We start from the raw sequence: 23956 nt of genomic DNA, 5'->3' as shown, positions 1-23956 counted from the left end.
ATGTTGTAGCACCCTGCTCCTAATGAGCACACACTATTGTTTTTTTAGATTTAAGTTGTCTAAAGCTGCAGTTTGGCTCAGACTAATTATTTCAAAGTTCTGGTTTCTGTACCAGTTCAGCTGGGTTGTGCTAGTTTCCATTTGGCCGAGGGTGTCGCTGTCACCACCGGTAAGTATTGGAAATGCAACAGGCTGAATGCATTGAATACCGCTTTTACTCGGAAATAGCCCAGTGGGAGTGGTTCACCCGCTGTGCATTCTGGGTGGGGGTACTTAAGGTACTGACGCCATTTTTGAGGGGTCTCTTTTCCAGGGTTCGTTATCCCGACCTCATGGCCAGTGTGTGCTGCCTGTTTCTGTGTCTCGGGGCCGGCTGGCCCGAGGCTTTGTAACTGAAAGGGTGGGCCCAAAAGTCTTGGGGCCTACCGATCCAGGGGTGGTCCTTTGCGGTCTTGCCTGCAGGGAGAAGCCAAGCGACTGGAGGATCCAGGGGAGGACTTTTTCAGGAGAGGACCGAGCAACAAGGCTGGTATCTCTGGAAGAGCCTGGAGACCCAGTTGGAGGACGCATCCCGGGTCACCTACCACACAGTATCGCCGAAGGAAACTGGTACTGTGTGTGACAACTCTTTAATTTTTTTCAACAAGTTTCTGGTTTTGCTTTCCTGTGGCAGAGGATTGCACAACGATTTCATTTAAATTGACAAGTCTGTGGCATAGACTTTGAGCATCTCACCAGCTGCTAGGTCAGTGAGAGAGGCCTATCCGGTGATTGCTAGATCCAGCCTGTGGAAGCTGTTTGTCCTCTGGATCAAGGAAATAACCTCAACCCGCAATCAGAAGGTACCTGAACTCCCCTTAACCCTCTATCCCTCTATTGCAAAACTTTATGTTTATCTCAAATAAATCTTTGGAAAAAGGACTAAGTGTCGGAGCTAACATTCTTTAATTCACTTTACAACGGGACCCCTAAGACGGACACAGCGACCAGGTGAGGTAACAGGAAAGCCCAATAAAAACCAGCAGCTCCTTCGGGGGGTCAGTACTACAAGGTCTGAACCGCAGGCAACAAAAATAGGATATTTTTTGTCATACTTACCTGTAAAATCCTTTTCTTTGAGTACATCATGGCACACAGAATCAGGCTAATATTCATTACCTGCTGGGTTATACTCCATCTCCGGGTGAATGGACACTGGTAGACCAAAGGTCTTTAGACAGGAAGTGATCCCCTATTATAACCCCTCCCATACAGGAAGTACTTCAGTTTTGTAGCAAGCACTGAATCCTCAAAAAAAAAAAAAGAGGGGAGGGAACTCTGTGTCCCATGATGTACTCAAAGAAAAGGATTTTCCAGGTAAGTATGGCAAAAAAAATCCTGTTTTCTTTTTCATACATCATGGGGCACAGAGTTAGGCTAATATTCAATACCTGCTGGGACATCCCAGAGCAATAGCCTTGAGGGGAGGGAGACACCCTGCCAAACAATAGTCATCAAACCTTATACGGCAGCCCGCAATACACTGCAGCCGAAAGCCGAATCCTCGGCTGCTCGAACATCCACTTGATAAAATTTTGTGAACGTATAAACTGAAGGCCAGGTAGCAGCCTTACAAATCTGAGCCACAGATACCTGACGGCGAAAAGCCCACAAGGTTCCTACACCCCTGGTAGAATGAGCTCTCACTCTAAAGGGAGGAGCTTTACGTTTCAGACCATAGGCCTGAATGACCAATTGACGGACCCAATTGGCAATGGAAGCTTTGGAAGTGGTCTGCCCCTTCTTGGGTCATTTTGATAAAACAAAAAAGGATTCTGATCCTAGGATCTCCGCAGATATTGACAAATAAACCTTGACTGCCAGGACAACATCCAAAGAATGCAGTTGTCTCTTTTCTGCCGAACAAGGCTGAGAGAAAAAAGAAGGCAAAATAATGTCCTAATTTAAATGAAAGGCCCACACCACTTTTGGCAAAAAGGATGGAACAGGTCATAACACGACCCTGTCGTAGTGGAGGATTAAGTTCAGTTCCCTGCACGAAAGGGCTGCCAACTTTGACACCCTTCTAGCTGAGGTAATGGCCATCAGGAAGGCAAGTTTGTGTGACAGCAAGTCTAATGGAATTTCCTTGATAGGCTCAAATGGATGTTTCTGTAACACAGACAGCACCAAGTTCAATTCCCAAGGACACATAGGTGACCTAATGGGGGGAAGCAAGCGAGTTGCCCCCTGCATAAAGGTTTGGAACCAGTGAATGGGTGGCTAAAAGGCTTTGGAAGAATACTGATAGGGCCAAAACTTGACCTCTGGTTGTACTCAAAGTCAATTTGATTTCTACAGCTGACTGTAGAAAAGAGAGATTTCTCCCAATCACGTATTTCCGAGGATGCCATTTTTTGTCTTCACACCAAGCAAGTCTTCCAGACCTTATGATAGATCTTCCTAGTGACAGCTTTTCTAGCAATCACTAGGCTAGACATCATTGGTCCCGAGATACCATGGTTCTTTAACACCCTGGCTTCAATAGCCATGCTGTCAAATTTAGAAACTGTAAATTGGGTTGGAATATAGGATCTTAAAACAGTAGATTGGGGCGCCGTGGAAGCGTACATGGCCCTGTCTATTGTCAGTCTCACAGTCTCTGGGAACCAGGTCCTTCTGAGCCAGGCTGGTGCCACCAGAATTTCTGGAACTCCCTCTCTCCAAATCCTGTGCAACAAATGTGGAAGGAGAGGGATCGGAGGGAAAGCATAAACCAGGGAGTACTGGCTCCATCGAACTACCAGAGCATCTGCTCCAATTGCCAGAGGATCTCTTGTTCGGGACAAACTGCTGTAGCTTGTTGTTGAACCTGGATGCCAGTAGGTCGACCTCTGGCCATCCCCAATGTTGGTAAAATTCCTGGAACACCCCTGGGTGTAGGGACCATTCCCCCGGGCAGATTTGCTGGCGGCTGAGATAATCTGCCTTCCAGTTCTCTACTCCCGGGATATGGACTGCCGATAGAATCGGCATATGTCCCTCTGCCCAGACTAGTATGTGGTTCACCTCCTTCAGAGCTGAATGACTCATGGTACCACCTTGGTGGTTTATATAGGCCACTGCAGTGGCATTGTCAGACTGAACCCTGATAGGACAGTCCTGAAGCTCTGTCGTCCAGGAGTGTAGGGCCAGACGTACTGTCCGTAATTTCAGGACGTTGATGGGCAGGATATGCTCTGTCCCTGACCATTTCCCCAGAGCTGTGAGCCCTTCTAGGGTCACTCCCCAGCCTGGGAGACTAGCATCTGTAGTCGGTACTCTCCAAGTTACCGGGAGGAAGGATTTTCCCTTTCGCAGGTTCTGATCCTGCAACCACCAGTTTAGGCTTAAGCGTGCCCGAGGAGATAAGCACATTGGATAATCTAGGGCTTGTCCTCTTCTGTTCCAAGCCAACAAGATGTCTTGTTGTAAAGGCCTTGAATGGAACTGGGCATAGGGCACTGCCGCGAAAGAGGATACCATCCTCCCTAGAAGACTCATACAGAGCCGAATGGAGGGTTGTCTGGTGCCCCTTATGTGACGCACCTGATCCTTCAGGGCACAGATCCTTGCAAGTGGCAAGAATACTCTTGCTTGGACCGTATCTAGGATCAGACCTAAATACTTTAGACTTTGAGCTGGTTTCAAGGCTGACTTTTCGGTATTAATGATCCAGCGTAAGCTTTTCAAATACCACACTGTGCATATTATGCTCTTTTATAGAGCCTGTGATGAGTAATCTCTGAGCAGGAGGTCGTCCAGATACCCGAGTACCAGGATCCGTTGGGTCCTTAAAAGACACAGTACTGGTGTTAGGACCTTTGTGAACACCTGGGGCACTGTAGCAAGCCCAAAGGGTAGAGTCACAAACTGAAAATGACGTTCCTCTACTGCAAAAGGTAGGAACCTCTGATGAGGCTAAAAGATAGGTACGTGTAAATACGCGTCTTTTATATCAATGAAGGCTAGAAAGTCTCCCCTCTGAAGTGAGGCTACTTCTGAGTGGACAGACTCTATCCGAAAGGACTGTATCAGTAGATACTGGTTCAGGGATCTTAGGTCCAAAATGGGCCTTGTGTCCCTGTTTGGTTTTTGAAAAGAAAAAGAGGTTTGAGTAAAACCCTGTGCCCCTTTCGGCTACAGGAACCTCTACATTCACTCCTTGATGAACTAGATGATGTAGTGCCTGAAGCAATAAGTTTCTTTTTGGAGGATCTAAGGGAATGCTGGATCTTAAAAACCTCTGAGGGGGATCCCCCCCGCTATTCCAGCTTGTAACTGTTGTGGGATATAATTGAGGTGACCAACTCGTCCTGAATTATTGTTCTCCAGACAAAGTGCAGCAGCCATCCCCCCACTCGATGAAGTGGGGGCGTCCCCTCAAAAGGAGGGCTTGGTTTAGAAGAATTTTGGACCCAGGGCTTTTTTTGGCCCTGGACTTACGGCTTGCCCATGGCCCTAGCACCCTGTTTACAGCGGAACTGCCTTGGCACGGAGACATTTGAGGAAGCAGTTCCTGAGGTTTTAAACAAGGGACGTCTGGTGCTTTTCTTCACTGGAAGTAGAGAACTCTTCTCTCCAGAAATCTTTTGGATATATTTGTCCAAATGATCACCAAATAAACGTTTCCCTTGAAAAGGGAAACCTGCCAATAACTTTTTACAAGGAAGCTCGGCTGCCCAGTTCTTAAGCCACAAAAGTCTGCGCATATGTACAGACAAGAGAGCCAAACGAGAAACCTGCTGTTTTGAATCCTTTAAGGCGTCAACAGCAAAACACAGCGCTCGAGGAATATCTGTCTTACTTTCAGGCAGATCATCCTCCTGGTTAGGCATATCAGGCCTTTTGACCTGATCCTCTATCCTGTGAATAGTTCAATCGATAAAACGTATTTAAAGTGCTTGTGCGTGAAATCAATTATGCTGTCATTGGCAGGCTCCTATATCCCTTTGTGCTGCAGATGATGCATTGGTGCAATCCGGTGACCCCCTAGTAATGCGTGTTCACCTTAGAGCGCGTGACTCAGCAATTCCGCTTAGTCTAAACATGCGTATTAACCACCTTAGCGTTCTATGCCAATTGCAGGTACACACTGCAGTATCTCAAGGGTATATGAGAGAAAAACTCGATGGTGTGATATTGTTTTAAAATTTTTATTTAAACAACTGAAATACAATCCCCAAATGGGGTACTCACATGTGCAAGGTGCGTCAGTGCACCACTCTATATATAATGTATATATACCAAAATGGTAAAGGTATGGTATGTGTCACATGCCAGGCAGATAGACAACCTCTCGTTCTGTTCTGGCCACTCCCCAACGCATGTCGATACGGGGTGGCATATCTTCCTCAGGAAAAAGTCTGATGGAGCCCACACACGATCGGATTTTCCGATAACACGATCCGATAACACATTTTCTATTGGAAAGTCCAACCTTGTGTACAGGGCATTTGTAAGCTTGAGTTAGCTGCCCAGGCAAGGAAGGGTTAAGCTATGGATCTGCTGGTTTCCCAGGCTTTTTGGGTTCTGCCTCTCCCTTACATATAAATAGGGGGAAGGCTGGGCTTGACAGGAGTATGGGGCCGCATGGGAAGCAAGGAGGTCCAGACCACAGGAGAAGATATAGCCCAGATTAACGTCCGTCCTCCACTAATGGACTCTGGCAGACTTGGACTTACACCTCTACAGGTATGCCTGAGCAGGCACAGCTTAGTTAGTAAGTAGGACCGAGATTGTATTGTAATCTGTAATGTTCAGAAGCGTTCAGTAAAGTCTTTTGAACTGTCCAAATGCCTGGTCTGAGTCATTGAAAGGGGTGTATGGCAGAACATGGCATATCAGATGAACAGGGCCTGTAAACCACACACGGGGTACAGGATTATGGTCATCATAAATGTTTAACTCAGCAGGAGAGTTGGAGCAAGAGAGTAGTTGCCACGGGTAACCCTAGCCCAAAAGCAATTGGGACCAAAGCCGTACGGAGACCCAAAGTACCTAGCGGCATGGGACAAGAGAGCTGAACGAGTAATAAGTACCCCATTCTGTCACTAGGAGTGAGTGGCATAGTTACGCTGGACTAGTGGAGAGGGTAGGGGCTCAACCCACCTAAATGCAACATACATTCATCTCTAAGCCGGGGTTCCGACCCTAGCGTTGACTTTCATGTCAATGCGACCACACCTAGTTCCAGGCACTGATGAGAGTGTACATGAGAAGGGGAGGAGAGGAACTCCAGACTGGTGTCTGGTCCTATAGAGAAGGCAAAGCAGGACCCCCTGCAAATTTTAGAGGATTGCAAGCTGGCCAGCTTCCTTGGCTGTGTGAAAGATCATCCAGAAACTTGCCAAATGACCCCAGTGGCTCTGCAGCAAGTGAAGTAAACTTGATAAAAAATTGTCCTGATAGAAGTAAAAAATCAGTAGCTCTTGTAAGAGAAGAGAGAAGATGTCTGTTCCCCTAGCAAAGAACTGAGACATGATGGGAGTGGGCAGGGTTATACTGGGCTGTCCTTTAAGCTTTTGTTACCAATGTCCAATCTCTTAAACTCCAAAAGGCAGCCACGTAATCCAATGGTCCTGAATACTCTTCCTGCATCCTATAATGTACAACGAAGAAAGCTGCTTGTTATAATAACTGTATTAAACATGTGCGCTTCAAGTGTCTAATAACTGGGCTTTATATACTATGTCTCTTCGTTAATCACTGGAAGATTCTGCCACCATGAAAGGCTACATCCTCTCTACTGCGAGTACCTGGATCATAATCTGTGCAATCAGCTGCTCAAAGCACATTTGAGTATCAGCTCTTCCTCCTTCATTCCTGTTATGTAGAGACAGGATAACTATCACTATTACTGCTACAGGATTCAAGAGTTTACAGTTTAGGAAAATATGATCCACCAATCTGATCTGACCTATTCTGGGGCCTTCCATTGAATGTGCAGATCCCCGGGATATACAGGATTCTCTTCATACCTATGTTGCAGCTCTCTCTCCATTGTCCACATACCACTACACTGTTCCCTTAGGCTACATTTAAATATGCGGCTAAATTGCAGTGTCTCTGAAAACTGTACTGCTTTTGCATCCTTTTGCAGAAGCATTTAACCTGCTTGATCCCTGTAATTTCCACATCAATACACAGCAACTGCATGTTATGCAAGAGTTTACAGCATGCCATTATTTGCTTGAATAGTTTGTGTTCGGCAGGTGCCATCGTTTGACGTGACAGGATTGATAATTTTCCCCCCAGGCGTGAAGCAAAGCATTGTGACTGCGGCATGTGATCACACCTGTCTGCTACCTTTGCAGCTTAAGGGAGAGCAGTTGGGGGAGGAGGTCTTAATAACATGGCTTGACCGTGTGTTTTTAACCAATCACAAATTTAAACAAGCCCTTGTGCTTACCGGTGTCACCATCCTTACACCCAGTGCACCTATCATAGCTCTCACCCCACTGTATCCACAGTAGCAGCCCTCTACACCATCTGGGGAAGCTTTAATTCCACGACTCCCTCCACTTTCTACAATATAGCCTGGTCATGCCTGTATGTGTTCACACTGCTCTCCACCCTAAACCTTTGCCACAATACTGCCTGCTGCATTCAATGAGGTCCATATTCTACTCACTCAAGTTTTGTGCAGTACCTTAACCTGAAACTTTATATGGCTGCTGTTTTGTCACCATTTTTTGTGTTCCTGTGTTTCTCTGGCATCCATTCCCTACAACATTGTCCTTTCTACTTTATTTTGTCTAAGAACACTGTCCTGATTCCGATTCACAACAAATCCCATTTTCCCTCATCTCTCTTCCCTTCATTTTTGATCAGCTCCTGTTCTGTCATTTCTCTCTTTTCTTTCCAACACCTGTGATCAGCTCTGCATTGCCCCCCCAAAGCTCTATGGTCAACTTCTCCTCAACTCCTGCTATGATCAGTTGCTCTACCTCCTCAATTCTCCCCAATCCTCAATCATTTGCAATTGTTCCTCCTTTACCCACAATTCCCCCGATGATCAGCTGTCATCCTGCTTTTAACTACCACTGTCCACTTTTAGCTCCTGCTCTGCTTTTTTCTCATTGGTCTATGATCAGATGATCAGCTACCAACATATTCCAAGTTAACTGAGATTCCTCAACAATCAGCCTCCACTCGGTTCACCCCATAATCAATTTCTGTGAGATGGTACAACTGACTAAGCCCCTGTACACACGGTCAGAGATTCTGCCAACCAAATCCGTCGGATTTTGTCCGTCGGATCTAGTCCGATGGATTGTGTCCGAAACTGTTGCATACACACAGTCGGACTAAGTTGTCGAAAAATCCGATCTTTCAGAACGTGATGACGTAATTTCGTTACGATGGGACTACATTCAGGCTAGTAGCCAATAGCTTTAATGTAGGAATTTGATCTGAGCATGCGTGGCACTTGGTCCGATCAAAATTCGCTACACATCATCGGAGTATGTCCGATCGAACCAGTTGGTCGGGAAATATTTCCAACATGTTGGAAAATTGGGTTCGACGGATATTCGGACGGAATCAGTCCGATGCATACCACACACAGTCGGATTATCTGACGACACGGTCCGATAGGACACATTCCGACGGATTCTCCAACCGTGTGTACAAGGGCTAAGAATATCTCCAGCTAAATATTGCTTGATTGGACAGGCAGTGTACACCAACAGTCCGCAAAGAGGTAAAAGCCTATAAGCCTAAATGAACTTGTTCAGTAAAGAATAACTAAACACTCTCAAGGAACATGAACTATTTTAATCCTTATGCTGCTAGCCTTAGTACAGTAAACAGATAGTAGGGTACAGTATATTCTATTTACCTATTTTAACTTTTTTTATTAATTTCTTCAGATGCTTCTGGTTTTTGGTCTAGGCCAAAATGATGTCATACATCCCAGGAGTTTTCATGGGAGGAAGGATTTTCTCAGATAAGCACACCCTCCTGCCTGAATGCTTGAATTAAAGGCAGATGGAAATAAATACTACATACATCATCTGCCTTCACTCAAGATGGCTGTGGCTAGAAATGTTAGGGAAACTATTTCTCAGCAAACGAAAGCATGGAGACATGGATGGATGGGTGAGTTTGCGTTGAATATTCAAAAATGAATTCAATACGTTTTCAGTTTGTGGTGCTCAGATACAGTTAAATTCTGCTTTAAGGGGTGAACTTATTCTTTGGAGGTACAGATTTAAGGGGTACATGTTTGATTTTAGACATTTGTCTACTCCAGAGGAAGATGTCATACAAAGTCTTTCCTAAAGAGAAACACTGGAGACTAAAAGACTAAAGACACAGAGCTATGAGGAAGATCTTGGCTACCTGTTTCTCTAACCCTCAAGATGTCACACAGGACGAGAGTCAGATGAATGCTGCTCCGAGCGAAGGGGCACACATGTTTATCCTCGCGGCTGCTGTTTTCAAGGACAAACTGTGGACGGAAAAGAAGTTTAGGTGAGATGTTCTGCATGCGACTTTACTGATGGCACTCATCCTATATGGCCAATCACTCACCCGGTTGTAAGCGCTGGGAAAGCGTGTTGAGAAATACGCCATATTTTCCAGAGCCAATAGTCCCGGTGGTGTGAGAGCAAGGTCCTGCCATGGGCTTCCATTGTTCTAAACAAGATTCAAGAAAGCTAAAATGATTTCAGATTATTATAACATCTAAGAAATGGATCAGAAACTCATCCTATCTGTGTCAAATTTCAAACAGAAATACCTGTTATGGATGGATTCTGGTTCTGTCAACTGTGGACAATCCATTATTGTTGTGGTTCAGTTTGAAATGTTTTTGTTTTAAGTTTATAAGTTTTGAAACTGATATTTTATATCACTTTAATATGAAATCTTTGTTTTACAAAAATACATTTAGTATACAGGGAAGAATTCCCTGCTTTCCACAGGTACACACCTGTCATACAAATATACACCTGAGACTCCCTTTCCTGTGCTAAGCATTCTCCAGTACACACCTGTCATATAAATATACACCAAAGACCCCTATCCTGTGCTAGGCATTCTCCTGAGACCCCCAACCTCTGCACTAGGCATCCTCCAGGACACATTTGTGATAAATATACACCTAAGACCCCACACCCTGTGCTAGGCATCTTCCGGTAGACTCCCGTCATATAAATATACACCTGAGGCCCCACACCCTGTGCTAGGCATTCTTCGATACACACCTGTCATATGTACACCTGAGGCCCCCTACCTTGTGCTAGGTATCCTTCGGTACAAGTCTATCATATAAAGAAAACAAAACCCCACTTCCACTCTGTGCTAGGTGTCCTGGGTATAGGAGAACATGTGATATGCCCTTTGCCTTCCCACAATGCACACTTGGGCATACTACAGTGATGAAACACCGACCAACCTAATTATTGTCAGTAATTGCTGGTGATTAATGATAAATTTAGAAAGTTTCCCTCAATCGGAAATGTAAGAACTTACTGTGAAACCAAGCTTGTGGAATTCCCTGGCACAAACTGAATGTCGTCTGTCCACAGTCATGCGACCTTCTTCATCCCCCTCATTTGGAAAAGCTGTGAGTCGAAGGTTCTGGAGTTGTTGACGCTGCTCCTGCAAAATTGAAATTAAGACATTTCAATATACACTAATGAAGTGGAGGGAATAAAGATGTCTGAGAATTGCATAAAGACGACTGGGAATTGCATAAAGCTAGCTGGGAATTATTGGAAGATGGATGGATTCACTGGAACAGAGCTGGGACTGTGGGGAGACATTGGCAACTACTGGAAGAGCGATGGATCCACTGGAAGAAAGCTGGGACTGCTAACAGAGTGTGGGAACTGCTCAAAGAAAGCTGGGAAATGATAAAAGAATGTGTAGAACTGCTGGGATCTGCAGGAAGGTAGATTGATTTGCTGCAAGGGAGCTGAAACTGCTAGAAGGCAGCTAGCTGCTGAGAGAAGACAACTGGAAACTTATGGAAGGTACATAGATGCGCTGGGACTGGGACTGCTGAAGGACAGCTAGGAAAAGCAGGAATAGTACTAGGAACGGCTTCAAGACACCTAGGAAATGCAGGAATACAGCTGGAAACTGCATGAAGACAGCTGGGAACTGTTTGAGGACAGCTTGGAAATTGGTTGGATCCACTTCAAGAGAACTGAGGCCGCTGGAGGAGAGAGTTGGAAACATCTGGGAGACATATAGATCCATAGGAAGAGAGCTGTGGCTGCTTGAGGAGTGAAAGAACGTTTTGAGCGGAGCTGGGAAATGATAAAAGAAAACTAAGTTGAAAGAGAGTCAGGATTTGCAGAGAGACCGAGGAACAGCTGGAAGAGAGCTGGGATCTGCTGCAAGGTAGTTGGATTCACTGCAAGAGAGCTGGGGCTACTGGAATACAGCTAGGAACTGATGAATGACAACTGGAAACTTCAAGAAGGTACATGAATTTTTTGCAAGAGAGTTGGGGCTGCAGGAAGACAGCAGAGAACTTCTGGAAGATAGATGGATGCACTGGAAGAAAGCTGGGACTGCTGGAAGACAGTTAAAAAAACTGATGGAAGACAACTGCTTATGTTTTACTTGGATAGCTAATATTAGGGCTATATGAGTCATTTGAGACATCAAACAAAGCACACAAGTACATCATCCCAGGGTCCTAATGTCTGGGGTCATTCTGTTCCCTGCGGGTTTCTTACAGCATCATTGGGGTCCATTGGAGTCTTCATCCGATCTTCTAACAGGCCTAGGCTTAGACATTGCAAGACATAAAGGTAATGGCTCATTTCATCTCCCAGGACAGTCCAGCCATGAATAATGTGCTGCAGAGAGAGAATATTACAGATTACTGAAATGTTTTGGGATCCTGTACAAGAGAAATCAATATAACGCTCACCTTATGGATAAACTGCCTCATATTCTTTTTCCACAGAAAGTCTAGCATGTCCTGGAAGAGGAGACAGTTGGGTCACTTGTAATATGCAGCTAGTAAATAGCAGCTGCCATTCCTGCTGTCCGTAATTACTACACACATATATAAGGGGAATGCACCACACACATTTTATCCAGGCTTCTCAGACACTTACCATCAACTATGTGCTGTCCTACAGCTCACTCTATTCCCAGACACTCAGCCATCATCCATGTGTGCTCTGTTACAGCTCAATCTCTATTCCCAGACACTCAGTCATTACCCATGTGTTCTCTTATCGCTCACTCTCTATTCCCAGACACTCAGCCACCATCCATGTGTTCTCTTATCGCTCACTCTCTATTCCCAGACACTCAGCCACCATCCATGTGTGATCTCTTAGTGCTCCGTCTCTATTTCTCAGACACTCGGCCATCATCCATGTGTGCTCTCTTATGGCTCAATCTCTATTACCAAATACTAAGCATCATCCATGTGCTCTCTTAGCACTCACTCTCTTTTCCCAGACACTCAGCCATCATCCATGCACTCTTTTACTGTTCACTCTCTATTTCCCAAACACCTAACTATCATCAATTTGCTTTCTTACTGATCATCACATTCTATTACCAGACACTCAGCCATCATCCATGTGCTCTCCTACTACTCACTCTATATTCCAAGACACTCAGCCATCACCCATGGGTGCTCTTACCGCTCGCTCCCTATTCCCAGCTTTCTGGAGCAAAGCCACAAGCAGAGCCATCACCTTAATTTGCAGGGGCTGATTAGGCCTGCAAGAAATGGACAATTAGAGATCCAACTCAAACCATATCACAAATTTACCCAAACCAAAACAGTAACAATAACATACTACAAGCTGAAAGTGGAAGTCTCTCTCTCTCATCATTGGCAGACACAGCCATTCAATTGTCAATCACAGTCTGTGAACCAATGAAGAGAGAACGGGGGTTTGACTGAGCCACATTCCATGTGTGAATGGACACAGAGCATGGGCTTGGAAAAGAGCCTGCTTGAGTGCCCCCATGCTCTATCACTCCATGCAGTGTCAGTACGTTCATTCCATGCAGTATCGTCCACATTTCAGTCTGACTTACAGCTGCAGTAAAGTAAGAAGTCGATCCAAAGTAACTTCTTGTTTGACCATTGCTCCAAGCTTGATGTTACTCTGCAGCACATTCTCCAGGATGACCAGTGCCAGCTGTGTAATCTCCACCATCATCAGATTCATGTTCACAAATGTCACCACCTGGACACAAAGAACCAAATGTCAGCTGAGAGCAAAGTCTAGAGTCTGGTTATGTATAGAGTGTAGTGAATCGCTCATAAATGTCATGTAGGTTATATGTGTCTACAGATAAAGGGCTCATATCAAATAGCGTTTATGTGATTTTAGATCTATTTTAATTCTACTCCCCTCAATCAGTATTATGCCTCGTACACACGATCGGACTTTCCATCAACAAAACTGTTGAAAAAAGGTTGTTGGCTCCAACTTGTCTTGCATACACACGGTCACACAAATGCTGGCCAACAATTACGAATGTGGGAACGTGGTGACGTACAAGACGTACGACAAGCCGAGAAAAAGGAAGTTCAATATATGCTTGATTTCGAGCATGCATGAACTTTTGATGCGTCGGACTTGTGTGGATATTCCGACAACAAAGTTTTGTTGGCGGAAAATTTGAGAACCTCCTAGCCAACATTTGTTGGCGGAAAGTCCGACAAAAAATGTTCAATGGAGCATACAGACAGTCGGACTTTCAGCCAACAAGCTCACATCCAACATTTGTTGTCGGAAAATCCGATTATGTGTACGGGGCTTTAGACTGGCCTTTAAAATCTGAATCTGATTGGTGGTTGTGGGAAAATCAGGTCATAGTAGGAACACATTGATTGGCAAATCCCAACGCTTGTAGACCACAGCAGTTTTAACCAGCACCATGGAAAGTCACAAATCAAAGATGTTCATGATTTGGATCACCTGTATGGCTGCTCTTGGACAATCTTCGGGCCACAGTCCACCATTACCATCTTCGCAGTCTGGCCACACATCTGAGTGTTGTGTCTTATCAATTAAAACCTCTGCCCAATGACTGGCATGAAGGGTTTTTTGTACTCATCCTTAAAATGTTTTTCCTGGCGCCAACATGGCAGCATACTATCACGTGTATGCTGCCATGGATTGGTTCCATGAAAGGAAAATTATAGTAAGTATTTGGTACAATTTTTCATTTTCCTAGTGCCAACATGGCAGAATACATGTGGTACATGTGGCAGTATGCTGACATGGATTGGTTCCAGGAAAGGAAAATTATGGTAAGTATTTGATACAATTTTCAGTTTTCTTGGACTCCATTGAGGGACACGAGAAGTCTTTAACTTTTGGGTTATATTACCTTCTATATATGGACTGGACCCTGGTAAAATGTAGGCCAGCCCAGGATACAGCCTCCTGCTACCAGCCTGCTTCAGTTCTGTAGCAAAGCAGTACCTAGGGTACAATCATAAATACAGAGTGGTGTGTCCCTCCGTAGACTCAAAGAAGAGGATTGTACAGTGAGTACAAATCCACAACATCCAAAAGAAGTCCAACTGAGGTGCGTGCCACACAGCAAACAAGCGCTAACAGACCCAAGAAAACAACCAACAGAATCCTGGGGACTGCCTGCAGCTCAAAGAACCTCCTGTAGTCTCTTAAAGCTGGCATAGATAGAAGAACATGTGAGCAGCACCCAGGTGGTAGCCATGGGCAGAACATATGAATCATGTGACCTAAAGTTGGGTATGGTAATGGTTTATGGTATACATGAAGGTTTTAAATGATGTACCTATATGCTTAGCTTTTTATTTATTTATTTATTTTTGTGGTTTCTGGTAAATCGTATATTTAGAAGTTAATACAATTATATTTTGTCATCATTCTCATTTGTATACAAATCTTATTTTTTTTAAATAACTATTTAACACAAAATGGTTCAATATTTCAGTGTGCATACAATGTTTGCCAGTCTTTCTAAATAGAGATCTCAGCATTAAATATAACAGTACCTACTAGTACAGAAGCAGAAGAGATTGAGAGGCTATCTCTCCTCCTAATCATTCAGCTGTGTGTACCCTATGACCCCCTCAGGGCTGTTCACAGCACAGCGGTAAAATATTTCTGAACCCTAGAGTACCAAATTGTCTTTTGTCATATGCTGGCTGCAAAGGGCAAAATATGAAATGTAAATGCAGTTCCCCATATTTAAATTATTTCCAGTTGTTTGTACACACCTTGTGAATGAAACTTGTGCTGAACGTCTCCCAAGACACAAATCCGTGTTCCATCAGCTCGGCGATGGCTTTCAGTGTGTGGCACATCACATCCCCCCTGTGAAGAGAAGAAGATGAAGTTGTAGCCGGGAGACATGTCACTGCCACATGCTTCCCACTACACATTTTTTTAATTTGATTTAAATTATATTTCTTTATATTTATACACTGCCGTTCTTTAACCAGCTTTCAGTATTTTCAAAACACATGTAGCCAGTTAAGCTGCTTTTAAAATATAATTTCTATTTTCCTGCAAACCATAAAACTGGGTGCTCAAGGAGCCTGCATCTAGAACATTTGTATCATTGGGTCTGAAGACCCCCATAGAAAAACCCAAAAAGGAGTCCTTTGTATCACCCTGATAGTAAATTCCTGAAGATTTTATTGGATGACCATCAAAAAGCGGCCACTCCTTTGAGGGCTCTTCCCTTTTCTTCTATCCGAATGTCATCTGTATAAAGGAGAGCGGTATGAAGGAGCACAAATAGGAGAGAAAGCAGAAAAGACACGACTGCCATTATAACTGGCAAAACGTAACAACCAGGGTGGAGATCTATGTTCCCAGAAAGAAAACGATTGTGGTTTCTGGTAAATTTTAACACAAAACTGAGTGCATAGGGATCCTGCGGAATAAGAGGAATCAATGTTCCCAGGGCATAGTCTTTGTTCTCAGGTTCTCAAGTCAACAGAAAAACTCAATGGAACACGAACCAATATAAATGGCCGAAATCCATTTCTACAAAACTACGTTTTCAGACAACATCTGGCAACATGGAATATGACTGAACTGGAAAATGACCTTTAGGCTGTGTTCACACTGCAGCACGGAGCGTCCCTGTTCATCGTTTCAGGTCAGATTTCAGTCTGAATTTCAGAAGACGCACAGAAACCAGCATCTAAATCACAATAGCGTGAACCCAGCCTTAAAAAAAATGCTAGAAATTGGTTCAAGAGGAGAAGGGCACAAGCAGAGACCCACCATTTTTTCCTTACAGCACCAACAGGACAACATTCTGATTCCCAAAGAACGAGAGTTCTGTAATGGGAAACTACAAGGACAATTTCTTGTAATAACATGCACACTAAACGTTCAATCCAGTAAACGTTAAAAGATGCAACTCATCCTCATTCCACTTGAATTGCATCAACCACATATAAAGATTTGCATTGCAGGTGGAAGGTTTTTGGCCTATAATTTGATGACTATTCAAGAATAGCCCTTTTCCTTCAGTAAATGAGCTATATCACCTATACTGATAAATGTGAGAACAGGACCCCATGAGAGGAGTGCAACATGTCAGAACATTGACAATAGGCTGGCCCAGTAAGACACCATTGTAATAATTGTTGCTGTCCTCAGTTTGTTTTTCACAAGCTTTTATGGCAGGAGGACCAACATCAGAAACGTGTACAGCTATGGGTGCTCAACCCGTGGCCCTCCAGCTGTTGTGGAACTACACGTCCCATGAGATATTGCAAGGCTGATGGTTACAAGCATTACACCCAAAGGCAGAGGCATGATGGGACTTGTAGTTCAGCAACAGCTGGAGGGAAACATGTTAAGCACCCATTATAGACAATATTTAACTGCCTCCACTGAATAACCTGAATGTCCACCTTATCCATGTGCCCTGGTTCAACATCAAAGGGACCTTACTGCTTTGATAGATAGCCACCATCTCCATAACATTTTAACTGGTTAGAGATATGGAGAAAAATATTCAAAAATTGGGTTCACTGTCTCACTATCTATCTAGGTCAACTGCCTCTTGGCTCAGAAAGTCAACAATACAACTGATCATATACTAGGAAGTGTAGTGCAGAGATTAGTGCACAGATTTCTAAGGAATCCAAAATTTCCCTCATGACATCCATTTCCTATATTAGTCAGCAATTATGAACATTTTAATGACCTACAACCAATCATTCCCTTTTCCATAAGGAGTATTCTCTAGCATAGTAACATCCCCTCAATAATATATATTTTGATCTTCTACTTTCTTTCCACCACAGGCCCAAAGAATGAGTGAAGGCACCAAGGATAGCAACTATGAATAATGCACTGATAGGGTATAATGGCAATGGAGTGTTTATTTATTGACTCTTACTCTTTTTGCTCTTCCACCGTCCTGGCCAGAATACGCAGTCCATCACGGCTGATGAATTCCTGGGCAAATGTGACATCAGCGGAAAAGGCAGCCAATTTCTTCAAAGACTCTGATCTCACATCTTGATTCTGACTCTGAACACCATTACACAGGCTGCTGGCCTCCTTGTCCTTTATATCCAAAGGGGAAAAAATGAAGAATGAAAAGACTTCTGGAGTACAGCAAGCCATTTCACAGGAACCACCAAACATTTCTGTCACAGCACGGACACCTATTTTATTTAAGTGTAATAGGTCAAAGAGAGTGCCAAATGAAAAATCATTGGGAGTCCAAAATCTTTATTGTCCAAATTGTTATAACAAGCAGGCGAAAAGGCATCTAACATGTTTCAGAGGCCACACAATCCCTCTTCCTCAGGGGTAGGATTATAGTTCATGAAGGGGGTATTGTGGCCGCTGAAATGCACTGGCTTTCTTTTGACCTGCTTGTTGTAACCAGTTGTCCGGGCCAAGGTTATCAGCTGCTTGGCATGGCTCCAGTGTTTAAAGTTCAAGGTCAAGGTTTAGAGTTCACGTCTCTCATTGTATAGTCCTACTAAACAAAAAAAAAATGCTACTGCATTTTGATCTGGAAACGGGTCAAGTGGTTGACTGCTTCCATCCAAAGAAAATCTGGATTGTGTGCCAGAGTGTTGAGGGAATAATCTCAACAAGTAAAATACATCTCTAATACTCCACCAGCACACTGGTTTCAAGGCACCCAGGTATTTCTCAATTAGACTGAGTGAGTTTAGCTTCACTACCCTGGAATTAGCATGTGACCCTGAAAAAGGTACAGCTTCTTCCATCTGAGCCTTCTCACTTAAGTATTTTGTTTTGGTGGAGACTTCTCAGGCAATCTGCCACACAAAACCTTCATCAGTCACCAACAAACTGAATCAGTTGACCCAAGGCCACCTATAAAAGTTGGCCACATCATGGCAGAAATTGTCCCCAATATGGCACACATCTGTTCCATTATTACCTGTATAGTTTAGCCCTTAAGGAAACACCTGACTCCCTTATGGTTTCCATTTTCTGACATAGGCCTAGGGGGTTAGGGTTGGAGTTAGGGTGAGGGTCAAGGTCGGCTTAACCCTAACCCCATGAGGCAACTGAGGAACTCACCGGGGATGTGGTCAGTTTCAGGATGCTTCCATTCTTTATTTCCATTCTGTTCTAGAAAAAAAAAGGAAAAGAAAATTAGATCAATCTAGAACACTGCAGTGCGTCTATCTGATCAGCTTCATTATGTGTCATTATGTGATTTCTAAAGATGGACAGTCAGTGCTCAGTATAAAGGACATAAGACTCTTCATGTACCACATTTTAACATGCAACTAGGAAAAGCTGAGGTAAGATTTACAAAACCATTCCTAAATCAAGGATCACCCCCAATCAGAAGTACTCACCAGCTCGGTGATATATGCCTGATGTCCATCCACATACTGCAGGGCATATTGCTCAGAATTATTGATATTCCACCTGAAGACCATACAGAGAGTCAATAGCTTTCTACATCCCATAACAAAACTCCACTCTAGCAAAAGGAGATCCCTCTTTATTTCCTGCTTCAAACAGAACTTTTTTTTTCAATCTGAATGGAAATTTTCTCAGTCTCATTGGAAGAGATTTTCCATAGAGATGCTGTCTTTGTGTCTATAAGAGGAGACTTCTCATCTCTTCCTGTTCTGAAGTTTCCCCTGGACAGGAAGTGATGGGAAATATCACTTATGGGTACACAGGCTACAATACAATCTCGGCAGAGGATCGAACTCTTTCTCATTGTAGCAGAAAATGTGTAATTTCAGCTTCCATTTATAGAATTCCAGTTTATTTCTGTCTAAGGATCAGTCCAATATAGTAATCGGATGGTAACAAAGAGTTTACATAGGCTTTGACAATAAATTTTTCAGTATATTTGGCGTCATGTCTCACCGTATACACTTGTGAATTTTTTTCTCTTGGAGGCTGACAACACTAAACCAAAGCTGTCAGCCTGCCACATGCCAGTTGCCATTGGACCGCCTGTCAGGTATCAGCAAAAAAGTCAGCTGTATAACAATGAGCATGGTAGTGAATTATTAGTATGTGTTCTGAGGATTGCCTTATTACACTGGTTTGTCTGCCGATCCACCAGTCTGTATGATACTTGTTATAAGAGATTTTCTCTATAAATCCCATATAATAATAATCATCATCATAATATCACATCATCTACAAGGTCCTAAATACGGCTCATAGCACCATTGTGACACTTACGCGTCGCACACATCCTTCAAGACAGCAGACAGAGGTTTGCTCTGAAATAGAAAAGCAATGTGTTAGAGTGCCCCCTGTTTGTCACAAACCATGTGTGTTGAAGCCAGAGGATGAAGATCTCCTCCAATACTGTCCTTTACCCAGCTTATACCTGATTTAGCTCAATCAGCTGGGGGTACGCTCCCATCATCTGAACGGCAATCTTCACAATATTTTTGAGGGGCTCCATGTCACCCAGGTATGTCTAAAGAGAGGACATCACAAAGTTCATTCTAAATGACTGTATACCGCATTATAATTTATCTGAAACATCCGACAGACAGGAAAGCATTTTGTTGTGTTCAGCAAAAGTGGAGCAATAGGCTGCTCTGCAATGCTACCTACCTGGCTGCAGCTTTGTCACATTATGAACCCACCCCAACAACACATACCAAGCAGAACTGGTTTTAAGAAAAACTGCATTCAATGATGACCATGATTTACAAGCATGACTTTCCGAAACATTTCTATAGTTAGCAGATAGCTTCAAGTAAAGTGTGACTGAGCTTGATCCCATGGTGCACCTAAACATGCAGGTGGTAAGTTCCTTTACATGTTCAGGAGAAACTCAAGCTAAACTTATCCGTTATGAACTGTATATTATCCATGCCTAGAGGATTCCTTGTTCTATCTTTAGCAGCCTCATAGCAGATCTCCAATCTTTCCAAAAACTCAATCCAGGGTTAACGTTGGGGAACAGAGACAGGATCAGTCTACAACCCAAACAGACAGATCATGGAAGATTCCCATAGTGTGCCAATCACCATACAAGCTTAAAGACTCCAAACCAATTAATGAAGAAACAGCTCCAGGAATTCCCAAAGAAAAGCAACCCCAACACCCAAAAGAGACCCCTCAATACAGAAAAAAGATTCAAATCTCAACACCCTGTAAAATAACAGATCTAATGATCTCTAGATTTTTGTTCCCTAGAACTGTGAATGCCATTGGTGACATCTCTGTGTGTATCAGATACTACGTACCCCACAGGACACGGGACAAGTTTGAAAATAAGAAGAAAGGCTGCACATCCAGAGGTTCCAGTTGGCTTTATTAATCACTGTAATGACATCAGGGACACCAGAAAACAGTCACATAGATGCGTTTTGTAATGATTAACCACTTCAGCCCCGGAAGAATTTACCCCCCTTCCTGACCAGGGCACTTTTTGCAATTCAGCACTGCGTCGCTTTAACTAACAACTGCGCGAGTGTACGACGTTGTACCCAAACAAAATTTGCCATCCTTTTTTTCCCACAAATAGAGCTTTCTTTTAGTGGTATTTGATCGCCTCTGGGGTTTTTATTTTTTGTGCTATAAACAAAAAAAAAAGCTACAATTTTGAAAAAAAAAACGTAGTATTTTTTACTTTTTGCTATAATAAATATCTCCCCAAATAAATATAAAAAAAAATGTTTTCCTCAGTTTAGGCCGATATGTATTCTTCTACATATTTTTGGTAAAAGAAAAATCACAATAAGCGTATATTGATTGGTTTGCGCAAGAGTTATAGCATCTACAAAATAGATTTATAGCCGTCGGCCACGAGCATCGGCATGCCCACTGTGCAGCGGGTGCGCACGCCTGCTATCTGGACCACGTGAGCCAACGTATAGTTACATGGTTAAGCACATGATGTATGTATGAAACACATCTACGTGACTGTTTGCTGGTGTCCCTGGTGTCATTACGGTGATTCAATAAAGGCAATTGGAACCTCTGGATATGCAACCTTTCTTCTTATTTTCAAGCATTTCCATGGAGGCGGGCCGGGGCTGGCACTCCTGGTCAGGTTCCATTAAGGCTTATCACATACACCTAGAGCAGCGGGTTCTTTTTCCTCTACAGTAAATATGTATAACGTTACATATCATATACTATACTGACTGCTATGTCAAAGGGGACATGGGACAGATATACACATATAATGTCACATATCATACACTATACTGACAGCTATGTCACAAAGGACACAGCATGGGTATACACGTATAATGTCACACATCGTATCCTATACTGACTGCTATGTCATATGGGACATGGGGACAGATATACACGTATAATGTCACATATCATATACTATACTGACCGCTATGTCATACAGGACCTGGGAAGGGTATACACCTGTAATGTCAAATATTCTGTACTCAACTGACCTCTATGTCATACAGGACATGGGATGGGTTTACACATATAATATCACATATCATACACTATACTGACCCTGATCGCTATGTCATACAGGATATTGGAGGGCTATAGATATATAATGTCACATATATACTATACTGACCATTATGTCATACAAAACATGGGACAGATATACATGTATATTGTCACATATAATATACTATACTGACCGCTATGTCATACAGGACCTGGGAGGGGTATACACATATAATGTCACATATTATGTACTATACTGACCTCTATGTCATACAGGACCTGGGAGGGGTATACACATATAATGTCACATATTATGTACTATACTGCCTGCTACGTTATACAGGATGCAGGACTGGTATAAACATATAATATTATCTTTGGTGAATAAGATGTTAGTTGCTGGACTTGTTCCTCTCCGGGCTTACTCTACATTGTCGCAGCTCTTGGTAACTCCTGTTGTGCACTGTGTGTTCCTATTCTTTACAACTGAAATACATTTATGAAAACTGTTTCACCTACCAAAGGATTTCTAATTCTGTCTGGTCTCATGAGCCAGGAATGCCTGACGCACAATATAATCCAGGTCCTTGACCTTCAATATAGCATTTGCATAAACTGATTAAGAACACATCCCCAGCCTGATACCGCAGCCCACCAACAATGTCATCACTCTGCTCTCTCCTCCTGTCCACAAATGAGAACTGAGGCTGGGCCGGGTTGCCTCCCTTTGCTGCCCCTGCCGGGAATTACAGGCTGATACTAACGTTCAGGGACACACAATTTCTATGATGAGATATTGTTTATTAAAGAAGTGTAGGAATTGTTTTGTATCTCTTATAATGTATCTGTGGAAAAGAAGCAATCCTGCATTAATATGATATGATTCTTCTATGGGGGCCCATGTCTGCGGACACAAGAGGCCCATTTTTAAGAAGATGAGATCACTTCCAAGAAACAGAGGAGCTGACAGAGAAAAATATTCTGGTTGCTGTAAAAAACTGTTGTAAAGTGAGCAGGCAACATTTTCTACACCTATAGAACACAACAACACAGGATTACATTGCTGACCTCCCTCCAGGTGACCCCACAAACCTCTCTGATCAGGAAACACACAGCGTAGTCACTCCCAGCGTCCCGGAGGAATCATGAAGAAGGATCAGGATTACCTGGCAGGGAAGGTGGGGAGGAGGAGGTGGAGGCTCACAGACGGGTTGGGACAAGTCTGCATTCCATTGCTCTAGAGAAGAGTCACGCCTTTCCACTAGGAGTCCTGTAGACAGCATACTTCTTCCTGAACCGAAAGAGCTTGCAAACTACAGATCCCTCTCACATGGTCTATGTTCCCTTATCCCACCCAAACCTGAAATAAAAATGTAATTAATGTCCAATAGAAGCATTAGAGTTATTCACAAATTATAAGTTCTTATGACATGAATGAGCCCGGCTGCTTCTTCTTCTTTCACTGAATTTGCATCTGTAGCTACAGTGTAGACTAGGGGTGTCAGTGTGTTCCCCTGGCAATGACTACCTTGTACTGGGGCCAGGTTACATGACTGTATGCTCTGTCCTAACTGATACATGTAGGGGTAGCATACAACAAAAGGAACCCAGCACTGGCCATGACTACCTTGTACTGGAATGAGGTCAACTGACTGTATCTTCTGTACTGACACCTGCAGGGAGCAGCATACAATGGAAGGAATCCAGCACTGACCATGACGGCCTTGTACAAGGATAAGGTCACCTATGCTCTGTACTAACCACACCTGTAGGAGGCAAAATACAATGGAAGGAGTCCTGCATTGGCCATGACTGCCTTGTACTGGGGTGAGGTCAACTAACTGTATGTTGTGTGTTGTGTACTGTTAAAGCGGTTGTATCGTTTTTTTTTTTTTTTTTTTACTTTTACCTACAGGTAAGCCTATAATAAGGCTTACCTGTAGCTAAAATTAATATCTCCTAAACCTGTACAGTTTAGGAGATATTTACGTTTAATGCAGCCGCTGACATCATGCGGCGCATGCGCGTTTAAGGCCCCTTTCACACGGGCGGATAGAATTGTGCTTTTAGCTGCGGAT

General features: G+C 43.4%; 1 protein-coding gene across 1 annotated transcript in view; it reads right to left on the bottom strand.

Moving 5' to 3' along the window:
- The window catches only part of ELMO3 (engulfment and cell motility 3), a 42260-nt gene extending 19007 nt beyond the window's left edge, over nucleotides 1-23253 (bottom strand). Inside the window, exons 1-14 of the mRNA XM_077454082.1 lie at nucleotides 22971-23253; nucleotides 19825-19917; nucleotides 19674-19714; nucleotides 18824-18896; nucleotides 18540-18590; nucleotides 17374-17543; nucleotides 15227-15323; nucleotides 13045-13196; nucleotides 12642-12720; nucleotides 11912-11962; nucleotides 11715-11837; nucleotides 10498-10626; nucleotides 9556-9660; nucleotides 9364-9472 (exon numbers count right to left, since the gene is read on the bottom strand). Coding sequence (XP_077310208.1) covers nucleotides 9364-9472; nucleotides 9556-9660; nucleotides 10498-10626; nucleotides 11715-11837; nucleotides 11912-11962; nucleotides 12642-12720; nucleotides 13045-13196; nucleotides 15227-15323; nucleotides 17374-17543; nucleotides 18540-18590; nucleotides 18824-18896; nucleotides 19674-19714; nucleotides 19825-19902 — 1258 coding nt within the window. The 5' untranslated portion in view covers nucleotides 19903-19917; nucleotides 22971-23253. The remainder of the gene's footprint in view (nucleotides 1-9363; nucleotides 9473-9555; nucleotides 9661-10497; nucleotides 10627-11714; nucleotides 11838-11911; nucleotides 11963-12641; nucleotides 12721-13044; nucleotides 13197-15226; nucleotides 15324-17373; nucleotides 17544-18539; nucleotides 18591-18823; nucleotides 18897-19673; nucleotides 19715-19824; nucleotides 19918-22970) is intronic.
- Nucleotides 23254-23956: the final 703 nt, after the last annotated feature.

Source organism: Lithobates pipiens, unplaced genomic scaffold, assembly GCF_037356315.1.
Source record: "Lithobates pipiens isolate NorthernLeopardFrog02 unplaced genomic scaffold, aLitPip1_a1.2 Scaffold_10, whole genome shotgun sequence".
NCBI lineage: Eukaryota > Metazoa > Chordata > Amphibia > Anura > Ranidae > Lithobates > Lithobates pipiens.
The sequence above is the reverse complement of the archived record's forward strand: the minus strand, read 5'-3'. Positions and strand labels throughout refer to the sequence as shown.